Source organism: Opisthocomus hoazin, chromosome 15 (genome assembly GCF_030867145.1).
Source record: "Opisthocomus hoazin isolate bOpiHoa1 chromosome 15, bOpiHoa1.hap1, whole genome shotgun sequence".
Taxonomy (NCBI): Eukaryota; Metazoa; Chordata; class Aves; order Opisthocomiformes; family Opisthocomidae; genus Opisthocomus; species Opisthocomus hoazin.
Window position 1 is genome coordinate 12,400,575 of NC_134428.1, and position 24,971 is coordinate 12,425,545.

A 24,971-nucleotide genomic window follows, 5' to 3' on the forward strand; every position below is an offset into this window, starting at 1 on the left:
ACATGTTTTCCATTTTTTAACAGGAACTGCAAGGATGAAACCACTGTCTCTCTGGCGCTACCACCTCACATCTGATCAGAGGCTCCAAACCCTGAAGGAACATGCAAAGCACGGCAAACACCTCCGTTTTTCTTGCATTAAATGCTGTAACTCCAGTAACGCTACTTATCCCACCAGACATATGCCAGCTGACAGATGAAGCTGGATTCTTTCAAAACACATCAAGGTAAAGGGCATCCTGAAGCAGTAGTTATCCACACTATCTACCAGCCAAATGCTCACAAGAGGAAATATGACAATAAATGAGCGGGACAAGCCAGTTTAGAGACTGCCTGAAAGCTATCAGGGTTGTTAAAACAGGTTACTAAAAAGAAGCAGAGATACGTGAAAACATGAAACACTTGTACGGATATTTTCCCCGCATAGTTTAACATTCAGGAAACAGAAAAGAATACAGTTAATTCCTTTCATTCTTTGGTCCAACTGCACCAAGGCAGAAGCTTTAATTACATAATTACACTTTCCACAGCATAATTTTGTCTACAGCGCACTATACAACAATAGCCTAGAATTAAAGACAACAAGAAAACCAGATTTTCAGTTCTGATCTGGATCTTAATTTCATTCTTCTACGTTTGCATTCAACTGTACAATTTCAAGCCTTCATTATAGCTTTATGTACATGATTTCTCCTTCACCTGCCCCTCCTTGAATGGAAAATAATTTAAGTCTCTAACAATTTGACAAGGAATAAGTTACATCCTCCAGCAGCAATGTACATGACTGCCCTTAGCCAGCCAACAGAGTTAAATAATTTCACCAATATCTATGCAAAGATTCATGCTACATGAAAAAAAGTCAAGTCACAGAAAGTGAAGTCTGGATCCATATTTGCCTTCCTTTTTACAGATTCCCCATGAAGTCATCTATTTAGCAAGCTTTTTACTGTGAGCCTCAGAAATCTCCGTGAGCTGGCCCCAAGCTCTTTGGCTGGGGACCAGCAAACCAGAAGCCACCTTCTTTTAGGGGCAGAAGCAGAACAGCAAAGAACGGCAACAGAAGAGAATACCAAAAAAACAAGTTTTCAAAGTCGCATCAGCGAGTCACCTAGCTCCAATTCTACTTTATTCTTCTTAACCAACTAAAATCATGGAGTGAACAGTCGAGGAAGGCGCAGGACTGTGGGAAGGTGAGAACACAGCACCGGCTCTGCTGCACACCGTGAACCTCAAGGACACAGTTTAAGTAGCCCTGATAGGAAACCTGGAACTGCACAAAGCACTCAAAGCTGCAGTAGGTACACCAGGCATTTACAGAAGGCTCTCTTTTGCTTTTTCCTGCTTTCTTACTTACTCTTCACATTTTATGGGGATTTTTTGCAGTGTTACTGCACCCTGAGCTTTTTCACAGAGTTGACTTCTTCACGGAACTATCTGCTGCAATTCCAAAAGCTCCTCTCAGGGCAGTTATGCACTATATAAGGTCTGTCTGGCCTTACATGCATTACTTTACATCTATCTACACTGAATTTCATCTGCTGTCTTATCAGACAGTTTACTGGTATCCAGAGAGCTTGCTGCAACTTTTCCTTTTTCACACAGATTTCAAGAGTAACTGGGCAAAAATAGCTTTATTCCCCATGCTCCAACTGGCTATTAAACCCTCAAAGACATTCCATTTTATCCCATGAAAACTTTGTTTCAACACTTTTAAAAAAAAAAAAATTTCTGGTTAGATAACACACGTTGAGCGATACCGAAGGATACATGGAGAGGGATTAGGATACTGAGAAGGGATATCATAGTTTAAAATTGAGACAGGGAGAAGCAAATAGGAAAAAGCTGTTTAACGTCTCTTCATCATCAGACCTATGAGACATCTCGTGATACTAGAAGGAGCAAAGTTCAAAAGAAACAGCAAGAAACACAGCAACTAGTTAAGCCGTGGACGTCCTTATCAGAGGATGCTGGAGTTGTTAAATATGTACACTGGCTTGCAGGATCATGGACGAATTCTGGGAAGTGAGATCAGCTGAAGGCTGTTAAATATACAGAAACCACCTCCAGGGCTGCAGGAAGCTGGGGAACGTTTTTGGGACTATCACTGCTCTTTTGCTCTATTCTGCTCTGCCCTGAACAGCGACTGTGCGCCGCTGCCCCAAAGTGGGAAGCCAAAAGCTGGTCGGTATCCCACAGAATGGCAGCCTTTTTTTTTTTTTTGTCCTAACTACTGGCAAAAGAAAGACTACGCTGTCTCATATTTTATGAGTTATGAATTTTTACATACACACACCTCATTTTACATCTATTTATATCAGAAATTAATAATATGTTTTCTAGTTTGGTGGAGGTGAGCTTGTAGCTTTGGAGTTTGTTTATTTTTGCTAGCGTTTGTAACCACTTAGAGCTCTGAAATGGTTTCACATGACCATCCTTTGGTCAAATAACTGTAGTTGGTTTATATTTTACAGTACAGCCACGCAAATCATATCTAATAATTCATGAAAACTCATATAATTATTCCACTTCTCCCTGAGCTGCTGAGATAGGCCAGATCTACCATTCAGTTTAAATTCCACTAGGCTAAAAAAGTATAAAAGCTCTTTGTGTATTAAAAAGAAGAAACAAACTATCCAATCCTCCTACTTTCACTTTTATTCCAATATAAAGATAAGAGAAGTTTGCTAAAAACAGGCAGGCAGTTAGCTAGTACCAAGCTAACATATTATCTGCAGTCGTAGATAAAACTTGGTGAAAGCTGTCTTCATTGCCTGAAAACACTGGTTTAAAAGAGACAGCCATTGTAACACTGGTAAATGTCAGTGCTGGAGGTACTGGCAACTGGGCTTCCTTGGTCCTAAAGCCATTGCTTTTTGTTCCACACCAATGCTGGAGTTTGGGGACAAGATGAACGAAGACTCTCACATCTATTTTCTGAACTAATCAAAAAGAAGCATTCTAATTTTCTCCATTACAGTAAAAAAAGGTCCCAGGAACTAGATGTTGATTACCTCTAAACTGTGACCTTAATAATGCTCCTTTATTATAGCAGCAATAGCTTTACAGTCCAGACGACCTGGCTGTTGGTTCCAGGCTTATAAAACATGGGCATTTCATTCAAAATGCAAGGGACATTTTGAACTATAAAAAGATTCATAGGCTTGTGGTTTTGTACAAGCCAGCTCGCTGAGGGACATGTCGGGTCTTGCCTGAAATACCTCAGCACCATCTACAGGAAACCAAGGGCTGGACAGCACTTCTGGAGCAACCGCCGCCAGTCAAGAGGCCTTCGACTGGAACTGCAGAAATCAGCAGGCACTAGGAAATGCTGCCTTGGGCGAATCTCAAACGGAGAGCTGCCTTCCCATCTGCAATTCAACTTTACTATGCTGTTCCCCTACGCCAAAGGCTATGCCAGAAATCTCTGTAAATTTGAAACTGCACTTTGTCACTGCATGCATTTGAAGACTTACCATTCCCAGCAGTCTCTTCTCCTCCAAAAGAAACAGACCAAATCTTTCAATCTTTCCTCTTAGGTCTCTCTCACTCCTCCACACTCTCTAGGTGGCCTGAATCCTTCTTGAAATGTGGTGTCCAAAACTGGATATAGCATCCATTACAGCAAGGGATTTACAATCCTGAGCAGGACTGGTTCCCTCTTACAGACAAGACTTTTACTGTACACATTCTTCTCTATTTGCTTTTTCTGCAACCCCATGTCACTTTCAACTAACCCTCGCTTCATGAAGGACCACACAGACTTCAATCCAGAGCTGCTGCCACTCAGGAATCCTTCATCTCGGAGCTGCAGAATAAAAATCCTATTTCTAGACCATCTCTTCTACTTGATCAAAAAATTATTTTAATTCTATGCCTGCCTGGCAAGGTACTACTGCAGGTGTAATAAGCATATTTCCTATTTTCTCATATAAAGCATTAATGGAAAAATACTGCAGAACACCATCTTGTTACCCAGCCAGCCAACAAACTGTTAACTACTCTTAAATAGAGCTTTCCAATCAAATGCACAGACATGTTATATTTTTACCAACATCTTATTTCTTACACTTGCTTATGACAATGTCATGCAAAAGCATCAAAATATAACTTGCACCACTTCTCCCTGACTCACAACTCCTAAATGAGGGAGGCACTGCCTTGCTTTACACCTGGGGGCAGCACCAACGTATGTTTCTCCGTGGTCCGTCTATTCCTCCTGATTTCACGGAAGGGTCATAGCAGCCTCCATGAGGTTGGGCTGTACGCTCCTCCGCCCATAGCTAAGTGCCACAAGATGTCACTGTGTCACTAAAACGTTCGGAAACATGAGCAGGGTTTGCCCACTCACAAATACATAGCCCTAGAGGAACAAAGAAAAGTAAGTAGTAGGTGAAGTTTAATAGTAGAATTACAGGCTACATAAAAAGTGTCTTATTTTTAAATTTAGTATGGGTATTGTGAAAGTTGTATCGAACAATATACATCTCCTCCAAACAGGCTGAAATTCACAGCTCTTGAAGAACAGCTTATTACAAGTTTTCTAATGTGCTTTGCAACCACCAAATTATTTAGGCTCTCAGTGCCTCACCTTACAGGGCTTTGCAATTGCAAAATTCCCTTTGTACAAAGGGAACCGCAATCTTAGGGAGGTTAAAGGGTTTGTCTAATATCATATAATGTGTTCCACAGTCAATCAAGGTACTCAAAGAGTAATTCTTCCAATCCCTGACAAACACCCTAATCCAGGAGCATATCATCTTCCTCTCCACCAAAACCTTCTCTGCTCTTTTGTGAAGGTCTTTCACCACGCGCATCTCCTGAACTGAGGTGTCTGCTCTGCAAGAGGAGTCAGCGCTGACAAGCTGTCGGAGCAGAATTACGCTGGAGGAGGCTGGTGCCGGCTCCTGCTGAAATTCAACACTAACTCCATGCTCCTTTGAAATCCTTGCCAGAACATTCAATCCAGTCAAGAAGCAGCATGTTACACTTTCCATTCTGCTGAAAGTCTCAACAGCTAATCCAAATTCACTGTCCAGGCATGCACAGTGTAACCAAACGAAGCCAGAACAGTATCTGACTTGCCATCGGTGCAAGATGCAGCATTTTTCTCTTAGCTGCACGTTAGAGGACTTCTACAGTGATATGATATTCGTATTATGACACTTTTCAATTCTACAATTCACTTCTCATTACATGCCTTCATGCTAAGGAAGAAAAAAATAATTCCTAAAGCTGTGACAGACATCACCAACTTTTAAGAACCATAACATATTCAAAGGGAGATGAAGGTGAAGATTAGGATCGCAATTCTGCAAAAATTTCACCTGACAGCTAGCCTTCACATTGCTCCACCTGGTCTAAACCCAAATCTCAATGAGTCAGCAGCAAGAAGAGGTGGATAATATCCTAAAGGACAAGGCCAAGAGGCTTCGGTGAGAAGCAGCATACTATGAGCCAGGAAGGAAACCACACTTACCTGTCATATGTCTCTTTGAGATCTCTGGCCAGTTTGCACTTGGGTAGGATGTGATGAAAAGGTGACTGTGGCCCTTCTGCAGCTACGGGAATTTTCAAAAGAAGAAAGCAAACAACTGATTTCAAAGCAAACAGAGTTTCCTCTTCCCCCACTAGGTATCAACCAGTATCTTAGGGACAGAATCCGTATCTTTTTAATCTACAATTATCTTTCAAAGTTTTTACAACAACTTGAGTTATGTGTTAAAATAATAATATGGAAATATCGCCAACTTCTCCTAAACCTCGACTCAGTTAAGCACATGTAACTGAATTTGACAAGTGATGATTTTAAGTGTTCTTGGTTTTATACATGTTTGTTTTAATTTTTAATGCTTGCATTAAAGATGATGCATCACTGTCGGATAGAGATCACCTTAAATAGAGCATATTATTATAGTAAATTGCTCTGAAGTACAGTCTGTAAAAATGCTCTGTAACTATTTGCTAGCCATGGCAACAACATGTGAAGTTTCCACACCAGAAGTCTGGCGACTCAGCACACAGCATTAAAGCGTGGGAAACTTGTTCTCGGTTGGGTGAAGCAGGCTACATAAGATTTCTTCCGTCTCAGCCCGACAGGCAGATCCAAATGTGACGGTTCAGTGCACATTCTCCAGTGATCGCACTGAACTAAGCTAGCGAGGAAAGTCAACAAGCTACTTCATTTCTAAAGCTGACATCTCTGCATATGGATAGTGATCTTGGACGAGCCAAAATGCAGTCAAAAGCTGTCAGAATGCTAAAGAGCACCAAAACTTGTTCATATTGATCCCAGCCACAAAAGAAGTAAGGTGGCACCATCAGCGCTTTTCTGAAAAAGTGCTCCTGGACAAACATATTCCTGCACAAAGCCAAGCTCAGCACTCACTTTCTGACATGGCAGACACTTCATCCTGAATCGCTAAGATCAGCTTGGCCTCCCTGGTCAGGTACTGGCAGCGCCGCTCCTCGTGCTGCAGGACTATGGCGATTCTTCGGGAGAGGTTGTGCAAGCAGTTTATCACGGAGGGATCTGCATTGGCCTACAGGCAACATAGAAAAGAAAGAGTTTGGTCATTCAACCACAATCACATATATGGAACTACACCAATGGATCAAAATAATTATCTGAAGTTGATACCAAAACTCGGTCTCTTTGGCAACTGGCAAAAGAAAGGATTTTTCTCAAACAGCAACAAAGCAGAAGCTCAGAGATGTCCACAGTTAAAGAGAGATTTAGGGATTTCTAAGCTTATCTACCAATGCATTGTGCATCAAATGAACACAGCACCTGGAGTATCACACTCCTATCTGTCTCATTTTTTCCAGCTGGTACTGGGCCTTTTGCTAGCAGAGAGATCAAAGAACTCAATTTCACACAGTGAGAAAAGAAAGTGTCCAGCTATTTGAAAAGGCCGAATATCACAATGTTCCGGTTAAATTCCCGGGGAGTACAAGGACTGCAGTGCCTTCAACATGGCCCATTCTCTCCATGTTGCTGTAATGATGTTTGCCTTCGATACAGACAAGGCAGTAACGAGCTAAGAAGTACCAGCATGTGATCAACAATTTGATCCCAAATCAGAATGAATTTGGATTTAAGTTTCCAAATATTTCACAAATGTGGCTTATTACTAACACTGCATTCGTGCAAGTCACAGAATGAAAGTTCTGGAAAAATCTATCGTGCAAGCACAGCTGACGGGGGGCAGGGAACTTGGTGGCTCCAGTCTGAGTCAGCAGCTGCTTCATGTTTGTTAAGACATTTAAAGGAATTTACAGTCCTAGCAAGTGATAACTTGGCATGTAAACTAGCAAACCATGAGTCATCGTTTCTGGATTCCACTGTTCCTGCTGAGTCACGACACGTTGGTAACCCTGAAGCTTAAACACAGCAGGATCAGTGCTGATTACAGCACTTGGGACTTTGCCTGCTCTGTCTGCCCACTGCAGATGGACTCTCATCTTTATCTCAGAATGCGTCCACCCACCCTCTGCAGTGCGCTACACCATGCTAGGAAAAAATTTCCACTTGCTTCTTGCATAGCACTTTCCAGAAACCTGACAGCTCTTTACAAACTAAGAGTGTCTCACTTGGCAAATATGATTTACTGCTGCATTACACACACAACTACATCAGTATCATCACAGTGCCAAAATGAAAAAAAGCGCAAGTTTTCCTAGGAGAACCACTAGAAATTAGATTCTAGAAAAATGTGGGCTAGATATAGTCTTCAGTGCACTTCACCAAGCCCTTGCAACATTGTGAATGAAGGAGCACTGGTTTCAACACTTCTGCTTGCACATGACTCAACATGCACGACTGCTTCTGTCTGCGTGCGCATCTACACACGCTTACCTACAACCAAAGCATGGTGCTTTACCAACACACCAAAACATCACGACTCTTGAAGCTAATGTCTCTTAATGCACCCATGAATGTCCCAACGCACTACAACACTGGATCCCCAGCAGAACTCAGTGAACAATTTCTGGCTTGCTTCAGACTGACTGCTGTGATAATTGCCTTTTGTGAAACTTCCCTCTTCGACTGAGGATAAGCCATACGGACTGTAGCCATGTCCATGTTAGTCACCACCAGAAGGCCAGTGGCAAGAAAAGTACTAGTGCTAAAATTTAAAAAAAAAAAAGGTCTTTTCACAAGCAGGGAGCTGGAGGCTTTTAACTCATGACATTATATCCAGTCAAGCAAAAATCAATCACTTCCATAAAGACAGCTACTGCAACTCCCTCTTTTGTTTTTAAAATGTTTCTTCATATGTTTACATGCCACAGAGATAATATGGTGGCTCCACAGAAGCAGCCTGTGGGCTGGGAAGAGAAAGCCAGAGCTCAGAAATCAAATAACGCTCAAACATAATGAAATTTCTAAGGTTTTATACCACCTAATTAGCCAAGCCAGGATCCCTTAACACAGATACCAACAGCTAGTCAATAGAACAGGCCTGAAAAAAATTCCAAGCAAAAACTACATATTTGCTCCAGGTTCTCGCTGAGCATCGAAACCTACTTATTCTTCACTTGTACTTTCTTCTCATTTAGAATGGTACAGCCTCTGCTCCCTGGCACTCTCCCTTTAACAACAATCTCATCGCTCAGAGGCGGCAGCTTTCAGACACTGTCCATTTAATTATAAAGAAACCCTAGAGGCACTGAGCAAAGCCACATGTCTCTGTATCATACAACATGAGTTAAGGGCTCAAAACAGTGCCATTCTGAGCCAGAGTAGGTTTCTGAATGACTCTGCACTGAGCAAGCTTGGGTTGACCAAGGCCATGGTGGGGACCTGACTCTGGCCAAGCACAAGCCACTGTCCATGCTGCCTGCTGCCGCTGCTTCTGGAGCAGAACCGACCACCACGGTCCGAGCTGCCTGGAGTCCCAAGGGCTCGGCAACGTGCTAGTGCAGCTGTATGGACCGGGTCCTATCCTGGGCTGGAGCAGAGCAGTGATGTACAGAGCGCGGCATCTGACGCCGAGGACAGTCAGACCCAGGCTGCCTCCTTGCACAGTTTTGTTGGGCAAGCCTCATTTGCAGGGTCTAGAAAAATCACAGCGCGTTACCAGCTCACTAATAACTGAAGACAAGACACATACAGGGCTTGCAACTGGGTTCACTATCTATTTTGCAAAGTGGTTTCTTGCGTGCCTTTACACTCTGGATATTTAAAACCAAAAACCCTAGAAAATGTCCTGAAGAGAACAACCGAACTTGTTTTCCACTGGGCTGGAAAACTTTACCACTTGTCAGTGTCGTATTCTACATTGTTTAGGTTTGTTGTTTCAAATGGAACTATCCCAATGAAATCAGACACCGAATGTTTTACAAGAGATTACTGGAACGTGAGCCTACTGCATTCACTTACGCATGCGAAGTGCACCCCACTGTCAGACGGAATGAAGACAGTGCTTACCCTTAGAGCAAACACCACGTTGAAGAGAATCATAGTGGGCATCTCTCTCTTTGGTGAGGGATCAGTTTTGGATACCTGAAAAACAGTTTTTACAAAATCCCATAGGCCAGTGCAGTTGGATCCAGTAACAAAGGGGAGGGGGGAAATAAAAAAAGTCAGTCAAATAACAAGTTTGCTAAGAAAAGAGAGCAGACAAATCAAATCATACCATCAAATTTGGCTTGTAAAAAATAAAACTATGACTTTTTTTAGTGTCACAGTTACTCTACAACATTGCCTTTTCTGAGAAGCTGTGAAGACTTAAACCAAAGCATTCTGGTCATGACCATGGAAACGAGTATCAGTGAAGACAGCAGTCTTACCAGGTGTCTTTACTATCGCATTTTAGCATCATTAGGGACCCTAGGTTTAAATTCCCTAGCACAATTGTCATATATATTGTTAACTAAACCATATCTATTCTTTCCTTTCCTAAAATCCTCATTTGGATTGCATTATGTTAAAAGCTGCTGCTTTCATCAGAAAAAATACACTCTAAAACTGCAGTACTAAAATAAAAGGTTTGATTTTCCCTTCCTGCAGGATTTCAAACACATTCTCCAGTCCTCCCTACTCTTTCCACAGCAGAGTGCTCCATCTCTAACACAGGTACAGACCTTCTGGTGGGAAGGAACAGTGGAAGCCAAGAGGAGCAAGGTGAATTTGCACATCCAAGACAGACAACTCTGAATCGAGCAAGCGTCGCCACAAGATGGAGCACAAAAGCCAGAGGACGTTCCTGCCGCCTCGGAAGCTCCCTGCTGAACACCCATGCAATCCCAAGGGACAACAGCTATAACCTGCCAGGTTGTTTTTATTATTTCTAAAGCGTAAGTGACGTTCTATCAAAAAAGCAGCGGTGGGAGAGGGGTAAAGCCTATTTACCCTGTTTATTTGTTCTGGAGTTACAGATTCCAGGATGTCATGTGAACTTCAATAAAGACTCAAAAGCACTTCCGAGTGTAGGGACTGATCCTGTTCCTTCCTTAAAACCAAAGAAACTACCACCATTAACATCAATTGGGATGCAGGCTACATTTCGTACCACCTCTTGTCCAGAAAAAAGAAGGAAGATAAGCTGGAAAAGAAAATGCTGAAAGAATTTGAACAATTCAGAATATTGTTACATAAAAGTCGGTCTGGCACATGGGATTAAATATTCGTGTATATTATACATTCTTGTAACTCCTGAATCTCATGTAAGAATTTGCTGAGCTCTCCTGTGGATTAACTTACTGCAGCATGAACTCCGAAGAAAACCAAACCAGAGACTGTCAGGTTACTCCGGTCACTGCCTTTGCTCCACGGGAAAGGAGCTCCATCTAGCTTCCTCCTAACCGCGAAAAGGCCCCAGATTTAGACTCAAATGAACTAGCAGAGACAGCTGCCACATCTAGAAGCTTCTGGACGCTAGAAGGTTCTGGGGTGCCTACTGGGGTGATAAGACACACCCAAAAAGAAGTACAAGAAGTAACAAAAAAGTGTTTACTGCACTTTATAACATTTTTTATTTTTTACCCAGACACAATTTTATTTAGACAAATTGAAAATGAAAAGACATTTTATGCAATTAGGGTAAAACCGGCTGGAAGGTGGAGAGAATGTATAATAACATGTGGTGAAAAAATGCAAAGACAAAATTTCAAACTCATTTACACCACATATAGCAACTTGTGCCTTTCAGACAAGATTAGCAAAATAAATGAATCTGATACTGTGAGAACAGGCCACCACTGTCACGGCCCCGAGGGCACCAAAAGGTCTTAATGGCCCTGACCAGCCCCAGTTGAGTCCCCACACACACCCCATGACCCAGCAGCACCATTTAAGCTTGGCCCTGGAGCCCCATTTAAGCTCAGCCCAGGGGCTGTAGGTGTGCCTGTCTCCAGCCCTGTCTCCTGGATGGACCTTCGACCTGCGTCATGGTAGGTAGTTTGTCTCCTGGATGAACCCCTGGTTAAGGACATTGCAGCCTTCTCCTCCAGCCCTGTCTCTGGTTCTACCTCCTTTTGCTCCTGGCTGGAGTACCTCTACGGACCATGGGCCTGGTTCATTGCTTGTCTTGTCTGGGGCTGGTGATGTACCTGCATAACTTGGGGACACTTGAATTCTGTCTTCCAAAACAGCTTAAACATTTCAGGATGGAGTTTTGGTGATCCTCCGTCACATTTATTGCACACTCACAACTGAGTTTCAAAAGTGGAACACTAGAATCTTCTGATGCTTGAGGCCTGCTCCTCACTTGGATTAAAGCAGTCTGGTCCTCTAAATATCAAGCAGTAGTTGCCTACAATCTGTTTGCACCTCTAATTATAGATAGAAAGGAGGACAGAATTGGCAAGCAGATTTTTTTCCTGAAAAAATGAACGATTTAGTAAAATTGATGAAAAATGAGATGAAAGCAGTTCAGTGACAGAGATCAGTGTTGGATTCAGAAATTACCAAAACCTAGTTCCTTCTTACAGTCTATGCGGAAGTAGGAATGGGACAGGGAATATCCTGCACATAGAAGCATGTAAATTCTTTCCCAGATTTAAGCAGGACCTTTTCCATAGCCTGGGTGGCAATTGCTTTCACTCCAAGCAGCTACAACACAGGCCACAGAGCAAGGTCTCAATGCAAACAGCAGCCTGACTTTGTCCACAAGAAATTTTAGACCTCATTCAACATCCTACCCGTTCCATCCGAGGCTTGGGAATAATCCTCAGTGCCAGTAAGAGCAGTTTCTAGCATTTGTGAAGGTTTGGGGTGTGCTTTTTTTAACTGCCATACTAATTAGAGGTGCTAAAAAGCTAACTTGCAGTAACTACGTGGTGAGAAACAGCTTTTGAGCTGGACTGCGTCACTGCTCTTTACCCACGCTGTTCTCCTTTTACTACAGTAACCAGGACAGGGTTTCTGTGAATCACTGACACAGCCTCCTCAGTTTGCCCCTCACTGTATTTATCTGGAAGCAAGCAAAAGACAGCTTTGAGTATCAGGAATTAAAACCAGGATCAAAAGCCAACACGCACATCCGGAATTCTAAGTCCACCAACTAAGCCAGGTAGTTCGTAAAGAAGGCAGGTCCCCAGAGCGGACCTCGCACCGTACCTGCCCAAGAGCATGCTGAAGCAACGTGGGATGGCCAACAAAGCGAACATTGTCGATCTTCAGTTCAAACTTTTTGCCACACATGTCTGACTTGGTAGCCAAAATTGTTGCCAGGATGACATCTGAAAACCTTGAAGAGCAGAAATAGAAGTTATTACAATTTTCACAAAGCATACCCCCAGAATATTTAACTCATAAGTTTTTAAAGTATTGTAAGATGTGTCTACATTGCTGCACCTGGAGTACCACCAATTATGGAAAATTAAGAACCCCTTAATTACATCTCTCAGATCATCACAATTACAAAACAGGAAGCATTCACGACAAAGACTGCAGGGGCATGCTTATTTAATTATGTGCTCAGCAAAATACATTGGAAAGATTAGATGCAGTTTGCTTAAATATAAAAACAGCTCAAGTTAGCCATTGCCTGGATTTAGCTGCAGGTTAATGAACTTACTAAGCAACTACATATCGACACAGCCTGTCACTCAAGCACAACAGAGATCTTTAAGCCACCCAGTATGGCAGAGGAGAAGGCAAGAAAGAGCTGATTCAATTAGAAGAAACGTACAACCAATGCTTGTCCTTCCTTTCCCAAATCTCTTCAGTGACACTCAAAGTTACTCACTTAACAGATCTGAACCTGTGGTCAATCAACCACCAGCACCCTTCCGAGAGCTGCCTGGCCTCACCTGGGCTTTCTCATTTGATAAACCAAACTGAGACAAATTCTTGACAGGGCAGGCTCTTCCCAACACCGACCACGGTGTTACTGGATTGCTCTGGATCAGCGGTGGGAAGAAGGCAGCTGCGAGACAGCAGGGCAAGCATCTGCAAGGAGTCTGCCTTGTGAAAGACAGCTACCACTGCAGAAACGGCGGTAAGAATCCAGTGTGACAAGGGAGGACTTCTGCAACTGCTCTTTCCAATGGCCTTGCAACATTGATCTGGTCTCTACAAACCCTTGTTTTCCTCAGGGTGTCCCCTGAGACAGTGGAGTTCACATCCACAGGGCAGAGGACCTCAGTCAGCTGCCAGGGGGAACTTGTTGTTCTAGGATAGGAGCAGTGCAAGGTTTGGTATTAGCAAGTTCTTTCCTCATCTGATTTCTCGGAGTTTCCCACTGAACCAAATGAATTTCAAACCAGTTTCTGATGAGACCAGTTTTTAAAGACTGCAAATGTTTATTGCCTTTTCTTTATTTACATTCAGGGATGTGTGTCCCTGCCAGACCATCCCCCTCCACCAGGCAGGTATCCCAGATAACCCAGTATCACTCAGAGAAAAGGGCAGGCATGGGTGTGTGCTGCGCTCACCTTATCTCTCGGCCACAAGTGAGCCCTTGATGCCCACAGAAGGAATTAATGTACCATACTCCTGGTTCACTCTGAGTGAGTTATGGAGCACTACAGAAATTAAGACAAATCGATACAGCCAGGTCTCTTGTGTGTATCCATCTGCATATGACCCAGGGAACATTTCTTTCATCAGACCTACATATACTGAAGATGAAGGACAACGCAGGGGCTTTACAAACTGTCAAAGCCCCTGGTGCTTGTACAAACAGGTCATCCTGACCACAGCATGCTGCTTACGGTTGGCTTATGGAAGGAGGAGATCTGTACAAACTTCCAAATTCCTGGCTGCTCTGCTCCAAACACAGCTAAGGGCAAGCAGAGAGATGGGGAGACTAGCCAGGGCCTCCCGGGGCCACCAAGCCCACACTCCTCAGCCACCACACTGCAATGAGCTGTGCAAAGACACGGAGCTCGTGAAGAAAGGGCAAAGCATCCTCAAACGGGACCCGGACTGACAGTCCCTGGGGATCACATTCAAAATAGGAAAAAAAGTCACCATGACAGCAGCGAGCTTTTCCCCCTCTTTTTGCCCTGTTCAGCTGTGTTCGTTAACAGGCTCATCATGGAGCCAGGAAGGCTGTAACAGCAAGGGATCCAAAACGAGCATATGTTTTGGCGGGTGAAGGGAGAAGGAGGGTAAACTAGAAAATGCCTGCTTGCTGGTAAGAACTGAGCTACTCTTCCCTCCCCCAGCCTTGGCAAAGGATACCTTGGAAGCTGGAAAACTGATCGTTATGATGACTTTCACCACTGTTAAGATTTGACTTTTACAAGGAATTACACCAGCGTATCTTTTAAGAGATAAATGTGGTGCTGACCATAACAGTTCAGCAGTTCTCCCGGAGACCTCAAGCACTAACAGCCCTCTGTCTGCCCCACCTTGCGTGTGTCTCTGCGGGGAGGAAGAGATTAAAAGGGTTGATTTTGTAAAGTCCTCGGTATCTCCTCGCTAGCAGAGACCCCTCTTTCTGCGAGAGAGCTGCCACTGCAGCCAGATGACAGACTTAGGACAGATGACCCTGAGACGGGTTACATGGGTGCTACCGGAGGGTACAAACACCTGGTATCACCGCAGGCTCTCCCAAGAGTGACCTGGACTCCAGCCCCGTTCTCCTCGTCTGACAGCCTAGATTTGTTGGGTTTGCTGGTTTGGGTTCCCCACCACCACAATGCTCTACATACTTTGTACATTTCTTAGACCTCAGGATGATTGGGAGATTGAGGGACAGCAAATATATTACTCCCATCATTTCAATTCATCATCTCAGCTTAGAAAATAAGACTTTTACTTCAAATATTTTAATACTTATTTTCTAATCTCTGGGGTGTATTAAGATGACCTAAAAATACTGACTTATCAGAGCCCAGGATTTTGTTAGAAGCAGACTAGGTTTCGCAGTTGGGCAGTAACAGTCCCTTCCTTCATAAGATCAGTCTGAGCATCGTGATATCCAGAGGGAAGCAAACCTCCCCTGTACTAAGAAATTCAGCAGGCAGAAACTAAATACAAAAAACAAAAGCTTTGATTTGCCCAAAATATCCTACCACTCCTATCACGAGCTCAACATAGCAGCAACAGCAGACAATCCAGCAGTAGGATACAGACCACACTAGTGCAGATCGACTGCTGTCACCAGCTTCTCCTCCGGAAACCCAGCTGAAACAACAATTACTTTAGCTTTAGCACGCGGAAAAGGAGGGGGAAAAGAATCTCAAACACAAATTATTTTTTTCCCCAAGAACAGATAACTGTTTACATGCCACAGGAATCCAAAGCAAGGTTTTCATAAAGAATTCTTCTTTGAAGTAGTTTAGAATGGGAGCTGAGTAGCTAGGTGAGCGTCTTTATGTTAAGCAGGGACTAGAGATGCAGTTTAATACTCCCGGGGCCCTGGGCAGAGATAAGCGCTTTTCGCTCCACACGTTCACAAAGGGGGTACAATGCAGTCATTCGGTTTCGCTTGGTGGGGCACCCAGAACAAGCAACCAGCGCAGCTGCTGAAAACCAGGTCTCTGAAGAGGTCTCCGTAATTACTGTGGGATTAAATAGTTTACTCACTGATCTATATTTTTAAGTCATTGCTCATCACAAATCCATTTGTTTTAGGACTCCTTGTTGGAATAACTACAATGCCAAGGCTACACTTGTTGCATTCTTGGAGGATCACAACTTTTTTCAGTTCACAGAAGGGAGAGTACCACACCCATTCTGGATACCCTACAGGAAGCACAGAAATGTTAGTAGGACCTTTGTAATTAACCTAGCATAAACCTTTAGCAATACGTTTCCTACAGACATTGCGATTTAGCATATAATTATCTCATCATTCGGTGTACAACAGAAACCAGAAACAAAGCACAATTAAAAGGATGGTGAGAAAAGAAAGCCACTCTAGACAAAGGTGATTGTTTAGAACGTTTGGTCTTACCCCGAAACCAATTGCTCATCAGTTAGAGGACATTGGTCTCTGAAATGGGAACATGGCCATAAACACAAAACAAAACACAACAGGAAAAAAAAATAAACGAGGCAAGTACACAAAATAAAAAAAAAAAAAAGAGATAATATTAAAAACTAGGATGAACTATTAAGGGTTAAACTCCTGTAAAGGAAATACAACTATCGAGAAGAGCGAAAAGTTAATGGTAGGTGAATTCCAGGGATATATTGCAGGCTGAGATTGACAACACAGAGAAAACAGGCTAAGGCATTTTAGTCCTCTCACTAACACCGGCTGCTGTAATGTGTTCTCACAATATGTTGCATTTACAAAGCTGTATTTACAGTGCACTTTTTAATTCATGCTTACCTTAAGAGAAAATAGAAGAGGTTGCAGTCTGATTTAGAGCAGATTCTAAACTTCAGTTTCTTTTCTAGACTACTACTAGCGTTTTCACCAAAAGAACATCCCATGCAGCCCCAAATGACCCACAGCTCTTCACAATTGGTTCTGCTGCTTCCATACCCACAAAACTCAGAAAAACAGGATGCCAAACGATTATTGCTGCATGCACAGCCAGGATTCTGTAAAGGGCCTTGCACACAGAGCCGCTGCTGCTCCCCCCAGGGATCTAAACAATAGGTATAAGTCTGGCCAGACTCACAGCACAAGCATGAAGTCATTTTCCATCTCTGTCTGCCCCAGGCAATAAGCAAAATCTTAAGAAGAGTAAGCTGAAAAAGCTTCCAAGGCAAAGAACCTAACAACCTTCTTTACAACAGGTGTACAGAGCGAGGCTCTGTTATCAGCTGTACTCACTTTTACATCAGAGAAACAAACACCTATTTTAACAGTCAACTGCTTTTTTTTTCCAAATAACAATGATAAAAAGGACTTGTTTCCTAAAACAAATTTCCTAAATATACTGAAAAATTAATTTGATAAAAGCTTTATACTGTCCACGTTAGAAAGGGGAGACAAAGTGAAAACCTCCAATTATCCATCCAAAAAGACAGCAGATTTCTACTGGTCATGCTGAAAAGGGAACCTAGAGCAATCCTAAATGTCAAACTACACAAAGTGGGTGATATTACAGGAAGGGTGTTTAAAGGGATGGATGGATGAATGGAAAAGCACGGGCTGACAGAAAGGAAGCCTTTCAGAACAAATACAAGGAAGAACACTGGAGTCCAGTGAAAGGGGGACAGAGGATACAGAAATGTTATCACAGGAGAACTACTGTTTGTTAGAAAGGGACATTCAAGTCCTTGTTTGTCAGTAACTTGAATTTTTTTATAACAGAAGCATTTGGCCAATTAATGACATCAATGCTGTCAAACTTGCTAAACCTCCTTCAGTTAGGCAGTTATGCTATCAAAAAACGCAGCGTCTGGGGTAACATATGTTACTATACACGCATCTTCATTAGGATTTTTGCTTGCTGACTATACCACCTTCAGAAAACCTACAAAACCATTTAGAACCAATTTAACAAAGCATTATCTTGCGGCTTCAAAAGAGCAATTGCCTCACTTTTTTTTGGGGTGGGGGAAGAGACTGGCAGGCACCTCCATAAGCTGTGAGGGGTGTGTATACCTGGTAATACATTCAAAAACTGAAGGATGTTTTTGAAGAGAGCAAATCATGAATGGCTGAGAAGAAGACAGCAAAGAGGGACACTTGACAGGCAATGTGTTTTGACAGCGACAGTATCTTCTGAATACCTGTTTGTTGCATGGCCACCATCAACACACCTCAGCCACTTTTGCTGCTTGACTTGCTTTTAAAAGGAAGAAAACTCTATATTCTGAAGACCCAAACACACAGCTCCATTGAGCAGAAACTAATACAAGCAAATACACACCAGTGACCTAGAGGCAGGATTGTCATGAATAGGCTGCAATTGTCTATAAAAACCAAAAAGCATAACAATGACCAGGAAATTGAGGCTGAAGGTGAAAAGAAATCCAATTATGCATACAAATATGCTATACGGAAATGGAGAGTTAAGGCACCTAAACTGATCTAATTTTGTCCTTTCTGAGGCCGTAAAGAAATCTGTACACCTCAACTGCTCCAGGAAAGGTCTGCTCAACAGTAATTGATCTGGGTTCCAACAGCTTAGGAAAAAAGCAATAGTGAACCTCATCTAGGATACAACTGGTGTTAGATCTCTAGTAAACTAGAGACAGACATCCAGTATAAAAAAGGATTAATCCAACCCTCGTAAGAACTATTGCAGCAACAAGATAAATCTGAAATAACCTTTGCTACTGAACATGAAAACATGGGAAAGACCCAACCCTTTCACATTATCAAACTTGCCATACACCATCAACTCAACCCAGCAGCCTGCCCGCTCCGAAGCCTCAGTTTGTGCCACCGAAAACATTCACAGATGCTGCTGAAATGCAGTGATTTAAAGGAATCTTTTTGCCAACTCTTCCTTGAAGAAGCCTTCCAGAAATAATACGAAACCACTTAATAAATTACTTCCACCGAGGACAACTCCAGTCAAAAAATCACCCCACCAGCGAACAGACTGGACTCCATGCTGATGAAATCTCTCCAAGCACCACTGAAGCGAGTGTTTCGGGAAGAGAACCGTGGCACCACCGCACTGCAGAAGAATGAACCTAGAGGGGCAGAGCTGCCACTGGAGGAATGGGAATGGCTTTCACAAACCCAGTCGCTCCATTCCTGGTCTCTCCAGCCTGATCTTCAACTGGATAATCTAAAACACATTCCAAACAGGAGCCTGGGAGCAAAAATTCTTAACATTCGTGGGGAAAAAAACCCCACGGGCTCAATGACAATACTGGTTTTACAGCATATGATAGTTAAACTCCTTCCTTTCCTAGTTCAGAAATCGCATGCATCTCACCCTCCCCGAGACATGTGCACCCTTCTGCCTCCACTCTCCCCTTAGAATCTCTTCTGCTCCACAGGCACCAGCTTCTGCTACTCCCAAAATGCTCTGACACAAATCAAAAGCCGGAGCAACCTGCTGCACACCACTTGGAAGATTCTTTCTTGTTTTGTGCTGGAAGAAGGGCCTGTGTACCTAAAACCTGCGTATTTTTTCCACCTGTATCAGTAAGTCCAGTGAAAGATATTAACTCTGCCAAGAAACCTCCTCTTGCCCAATATAAATTAACAGTACTTAGTACATAAAGAGCATCAGGAATTTCTTCTAGTAGCTGCTATCGCTGGAGAGAAGGATACACTTAGTTGCTACACCAGTTGTATGGGATGCAGTAGAGTAACAACACTGGTTACACTGGTATTGGGAAAAAGCTTTTCAACAAACTAACTTGAAACAAAGACAATTTTGAAAGAGTCTTTGAATTTCTGAATGCAGATGCGCAGCTGTGTAGGCAGCACAAGCAGTGTGCTGAACCTCAACACCTGGCCTCTGTCTGCTAACAGACAGGCATTGGCTGACACCTTAATTTCATCTAAATAGATACAAGGTTTATAAACACTGACCTTAGTAAGCATCAGGTGCAGACACTGCAGCAGGAATTTGTACCCATTGCTATATACAAAACTGTACCAATGACAACTTCTTTTTTCTGAAGACCATCACTGCAGAGGGGGATTTCTCTCTTACTATTCTTCCATTCAACACTTCATACCTGTGATACTTTGCGCATAGTGACCTCAGTCAAGAGATCATAAATTCTTTTAAACACTAAGAGCTTAATAACAAATACCTGAGCAGGAGATTAAACACTAACTTTCAAGCCCGGAGTTCTGGACACCCCTACAATGAAATAATCTAAATCTTTGTTTAATGTAGGTTACATGCCAGCACATCCCGTCTACTTATAACCAGTTTCAGCAAAATACGAGCAGTTTTCTCATCCGCCCATAACTTGAAATGATAAAAGCTTTTCCTGCATCGCTGCAGTAGCCACATACTCATTCAGCAGCGCAGGCAACATCCAGCAAACGCAGCTCCACATGAAGCGCTTTGTCCAACCTGCCAAAACGGCAGAGGCAACACAGCAGAAGCTGGTGCCGTTCCAACACTGTCTTAATCTATCTAGGGAAATACTAGAGCCAGGGTTTTGAACAGCAATCAACAAAATCCCTGAGATAACCAGCAAGCGCGTGCACGGAGCCTCCCTTATGTGCATACTAGCTGCCGTCCGCAGCACAGCCTGAAACACTGTTCACCAGTTACCAAACGCGCAGAACCATGGCTTGCTCCCACTGAAGCTGTGCCCTGTACCTTACCGCGCTCGCTGGAGACCCAACAGAATGCTGCGTTTGAAGGTTTCAGAGACACCAGAAGAGGCAAGAGCTACACGTGACTGCAATCCAAATGTGATTTCCTAAGATCCCAGTCCTAGAAAAACACATGAATTTGATGACATTTATTGTCATGGGTGATTTTAATTTCAGCTAAACCATTCTCAGCCATAAAACTAAGAACAAGCTTACATTTTGTGAGGCTGGGATCTAAATTTCTTTTTTGGGGGCCAGTGATGAGTACTTCTCTTTTAATTTCTATGACAGAAGAGCAGCAACTACTTCGTTTTAGTAATACTGGAGATTAAAACATGTATCACAAAGAAGATCTGCAACTGAACTACGGGCCAACAGGCAAAAAACCTTTTTCTTTCCCAAATTTGTCTGATATCTGATAAATTTAGAAAGATGCAGCAGATTTCAAAACTCCTAAAATAAATAAAGAGGGTCTAGTCGTATGTACATGCATGCTGAATAACACACTGCCTTTTTTCAGTGTGTTTGCTACCCACTGATTTCCTGTAATTGAAAAACTGTCTTTAAGTCTCAGTATCCTTTTGAGCTACTGTTTCACTCCACAGACACACGGGCAGCTATATCTGGAGAAACAAGATTAGTTACTCATTAGTGCACAGCAACTCCATACAACAACTACACAAGCTAGGGAAGAATTTGAGGCAACTGAATAATACATCCAGTCAGAGGTAGGCAGGTAAAGTAGAATGTTGCCAAAGTATTAATACCTAGCTTTGAAAGAGTAATATTGCCTTTCTAACAAGCACAAAATACCTGACCTACACCCTGCCCAGAAACCAACAGATTCAGTAGCACTCGCTCATGAGAAATTCTTCATTACTAAGCACTAATTTGCCCACAACTTGGCGTTAAGGTATTTTTTGGCAGGTCATCTTCTATACAGTCTGAGAGAATTTGCCTACTGAACTAGCAGGCAAGAGAGCAAGAGGCCATCTCTCCTCTGATTCAAACTCTTAGGCATGGAGAAATGTTCTCCCCTACCTGGAGTCTCCATCTTGATCTTCTGTGGTGTCACCAGAGCTATTCACAGCGTATCGACTCCTCGGTTTATCTGAAACAGAGAATAAAGACAGCTTCTTCAAGGAACAATCTCCTGATGGTGTTTGTTACAATAAGTGCATTAAGAGAATACTTGTCAGTGCACTTTTTAAAATTATCTACAACAGAGATCTAAAAAGAATTAAAATATGAAAAGCAGAAAGTCCCTTCCTTTTTAGGCAGAAGTACCAGATATTGTTTTTTCTATTCTCACTCAAAAACTCTTCAAAAAACAGGAGAGAGAGGTTTACATCCTCAGGGCATAAAGAGGGGAAAGCAAATCATTCACAAAAACAACTTTTCTCTCAAGTGCCAGGTAACAGTTTGCAGTTCAAGAGAGAGTGGAAAATAAAATCCTGATCGACGCATTTCCCTCCTTATCGCTCAGGTTTCAGGACAACAATAACGCTCCAGAAGGCCCTCCTGCAGTCACAGGTATGGAAATCTTTTTACCAGCAAAAAGCAGGAGGGCGGCAGGTGGGAAGCAGCCAGCCAAAATACCCCACGTTTTCAGGTTTTACCTATAAGAACAAAAAGGGTTTTGAAGATGATTCTCTCTCAGTAAAAAGTGACTCACAACCTGAAGAGGGGTGTCAAACCTCTCATGACACACAGCACTTAGCAAGTGACCCAAGCCAAATGGCCTCATCACGCCGCAGCACCTTTAGGCTACCAAGATGCTCGCCCGCCGGCGAGGCTGGTGGGACGCGGACCCTGCCTGCAGCGCGGTGGGTGCAGCCATCCTGCCACCAGGCCCCGCAGACTCCCACCCTGCACACTGTCCCGGATCGGGAGTGTAGGAGGAAGAGGCACAACCAACACTGGCTCCACAGCAGCCGGCTGGCACTGAACGGCTCTGCGTTCCTGTTCTCCAGAAGAAATGAAACCTCCACGCCATTATCCACCACAAGGGACTAAAGCTGCTCAGTGTGTACCCCTTATCGGTTAAAGCTCGCTCAGTGTCTTCTGAATCCCCTCTCTCAGACTGGTGCCTTCACTTCTCACCCTGCCTCAGCTCTCAAAACCCACGCCGCTTCGGCTGCTCCGGGAGCAGCAACGGGGCACCGGTCCGTGACAACACCCAGTGCTAATGGGGTGCAGTTAACATGGGTGGGAGGTGTGGGCGTGAGGGGATGCCAGGCCGCTCGGGAGTGTGGGTGTGAGGGGATGCCAGGGCCCACGGAGGGCGTGAGGGGATGCCAGGCCCCACGGGGGCTGTGAGGGGATGCCAGGCCCCATGGGGGGCGTGAGGGGATGCCAGGCCCCACGGAGGGTGTGAGCAGGGATGCCAGGCCCCACGGGGGCTGTGAGGGGATGCCAGGCCCCACGGAGGGCGTGAGCGGGGATGCCAGGCCCCACAGAGGGCGTGAGCAGGGATGCCAGGCCCCACGGAGGGCGTGAGCGGGGATGCCAGGCCCCACAGGGGCTGTGAGGGGATGCCAGACCCCACGGAGAACATGAGGGGATGCCAGGGCCCACAGAGGGCGTGAGGGGATGCCAGGCCCCACGGAGGGCGTGAGGGGGATGCCAGGCCCCACGGGGGCTGTGAGGGGATGCCAGGACCCACCGAGGGTGTGAGGGGGATGCCAGGCTCCACGGAGGGTGTGAGGCTGGAGGGGGGTGCCAGGCCCCACGGGGGCCGTGAGCGGGGTGTGTGGGATAGCAGGCCCCACGGGCGGCAGCAGGTCCCCGGCGGAGGCTCCCGCGGGGCAGCCGCAGCCCCCCGGCCGGCCCGAGCCGGGCCCGGCGCCGTCGCGCACTTACTGGCCTGCGCGGCGGGGTGCTCGGCGCCGCGCTGGAAGGGGAAGCGGAAGAGCAGCTTGTTGCCGCGGCTGCCCGAGCTCACCAGGATAACGCTGATGGGGCTGGTGCTCTCGCCCATGCCGGCGCCGAGCCGCCCGGCCCAGCCCCGCACCGCCCCCGGGAAGGCCGCTGACGGCTTCCGCTTCCGCCCGACCCCCGGGCCCGGCGGCGGCTGTCGGCGGGGCGGAGCGGAGCGGAACGGAGCTGGCGGGGCCGGCGGCTCGGTGCTGCGGGCAGAGCGCGGCCGGGCCCCTGCGCCTCGCAGCGCAGCGCTGGGCAGCGCCTCGCACCGCCACAGTCCTGTCCCCCAGTGCAGCCCAGTTCCCCCAGTGCGGACCAGCACTTCACAGCCCCGTCCCCCAGTGCAGCCCAGTGCCCGCAGTTCAGACCAGCGCATCACACACCTACAGTCCTGTCCCCCAGTGCAGCCCAGTTCCCCCAGTGCGGACCAGCACCTCACAGCCCTGTCCCCCAGTGCAGCCCAGTGCCCCCATTTCAGACCAGCACATCACACCCCCAAAGCTCTGTCTCCCAGTACAGCCCAGTGTCCCCAGTTCAGCCCAGCACCTCACTCCCCCCTCACCCAGCACTCCCCTCAATCAGCCCAGTGTCCCCAGTTTAGACCGGTACTTCCCATGCCCATGGACATGGCTTATAGTTCCTGGCACCCACAGTTTATTCCAGTGCTCCACCCGCCCACAGCCAGCTCAGCCCAGTGTCCCCAGTCCAGCCACGCACCCAGCCTGCGTGTGGTGGCCCCCCGGGCCCCCCAGCCATGGTGCTGGCCATGGAGCCCCCATACAGGGGCTGCCGGAGCCCTGGGCCACGAGTCCCTGTTTCCTTCCACAGGCCTCCCTGGGTGGTTTTTAGTGATTCTGCCAGTGAAGCCATCACGAGTTTGGACCATCGCTACAACTGGTGGCAATGGGCAGCGAGTGCTCGCTGGTCCTGGTGGGCTGGCCACGGCAGGGTGCCCGCCGGGGGCCGGCGATGGAAGGCTGGGAGACCTCTTGGCTTGGTCTTGTTTCTCCCGGTCATCACAAGATCTCAGGATGCTTTAGAGCATCAATACAACTCGCTCTGCGGTTCCTCTAAATTTACTCCTGCCCTGAGATTAGTCAGAGTAGCAGCTGGCAGCTGGCTTGGTGCGTTCATCTTATTTGGAATTTAACTGAGGTCAGAAAATTATCAGCAGTTATGTTAGAGGATGTCCTGGGGTTTGCACGTAAATTCATCTGTGTTTGACTTCAATATTTGGATATTTGAATGCTTGGAGATATCCCCACTCTGGATGCTGCCGTGCAATTCCCCCCGGGGATGCGGGGCAGAGGCGGGTGGCTGGAGGGGAGATGAGCACACACCGCGCGGGCGTAACCTGCAGGGCCATGCTCCCCGAGGCTGGTGATAACAATTGAAGCAAGAGAAGGCGTCGCTGAGGGGAGAGGGTTGTCCGTGGGTGATTAAAGAGCAGTCG

At 45.3% G+C, this 24,971-nt stretch overlaps 1 protein-coding gene across 9 annotated transcripts in view; it reads right to left on the bottom strand.

Annotated features, from left to right (window-relative positions):
- NPRL3 (NPR3 like, GATOR1 complex subunit) overlaps positions 1-23,627 on the bottom strand; it is a 47,519-nt gene extending 23,892 nt beyond the window's left edge. The window contains exons 1-8 of one of the 9 annotated variants that reach the window (XM_075436272.1): positions 23,541-23,627; positions 21,638-21,707; positions 20,606-20,717; positions 15,982-16,140; positions 12,562-12,691; positions 9,430-9,504; positions 6,385-6,538; positions 5,476-5,557 (exon numbers count right to left, since the gene is read on the bottom strand). In XM_075436272.1, coding sequence (XP_075292387.1) covers positions 5,476-5,557; positions 6,385-6,538; positions 9,430-9,504; positions 12,562-12,645 — 395 coding nt within the window. In that variant the 5' untranslated portion in view covers positions 12,646-12,691; positions 15,982-16,140; positions 20,606-20,717; positions 21,638-21,707; positions 23,541-23,627. Of the gene's footprint in view, positions 1-5,475; positions 5,558-6,384; positions 6,539-9,429; positions 9,505-12,561; positions 12,692-15,981; positions 16,141-16,351; positions 16,391-20,605; positions 20,718-21,637; positions 21,708-23,458 lie in introns of those variants that run through there. The other 8 variants (XM_075436273.1, XM_075436274.1, XM_075436276.1 and 5 more) reach the window with 8 other exon arrangements.
- Between the last annotated feature and the right edge of the window lie 1,344 nt (positions 23,628-24,971).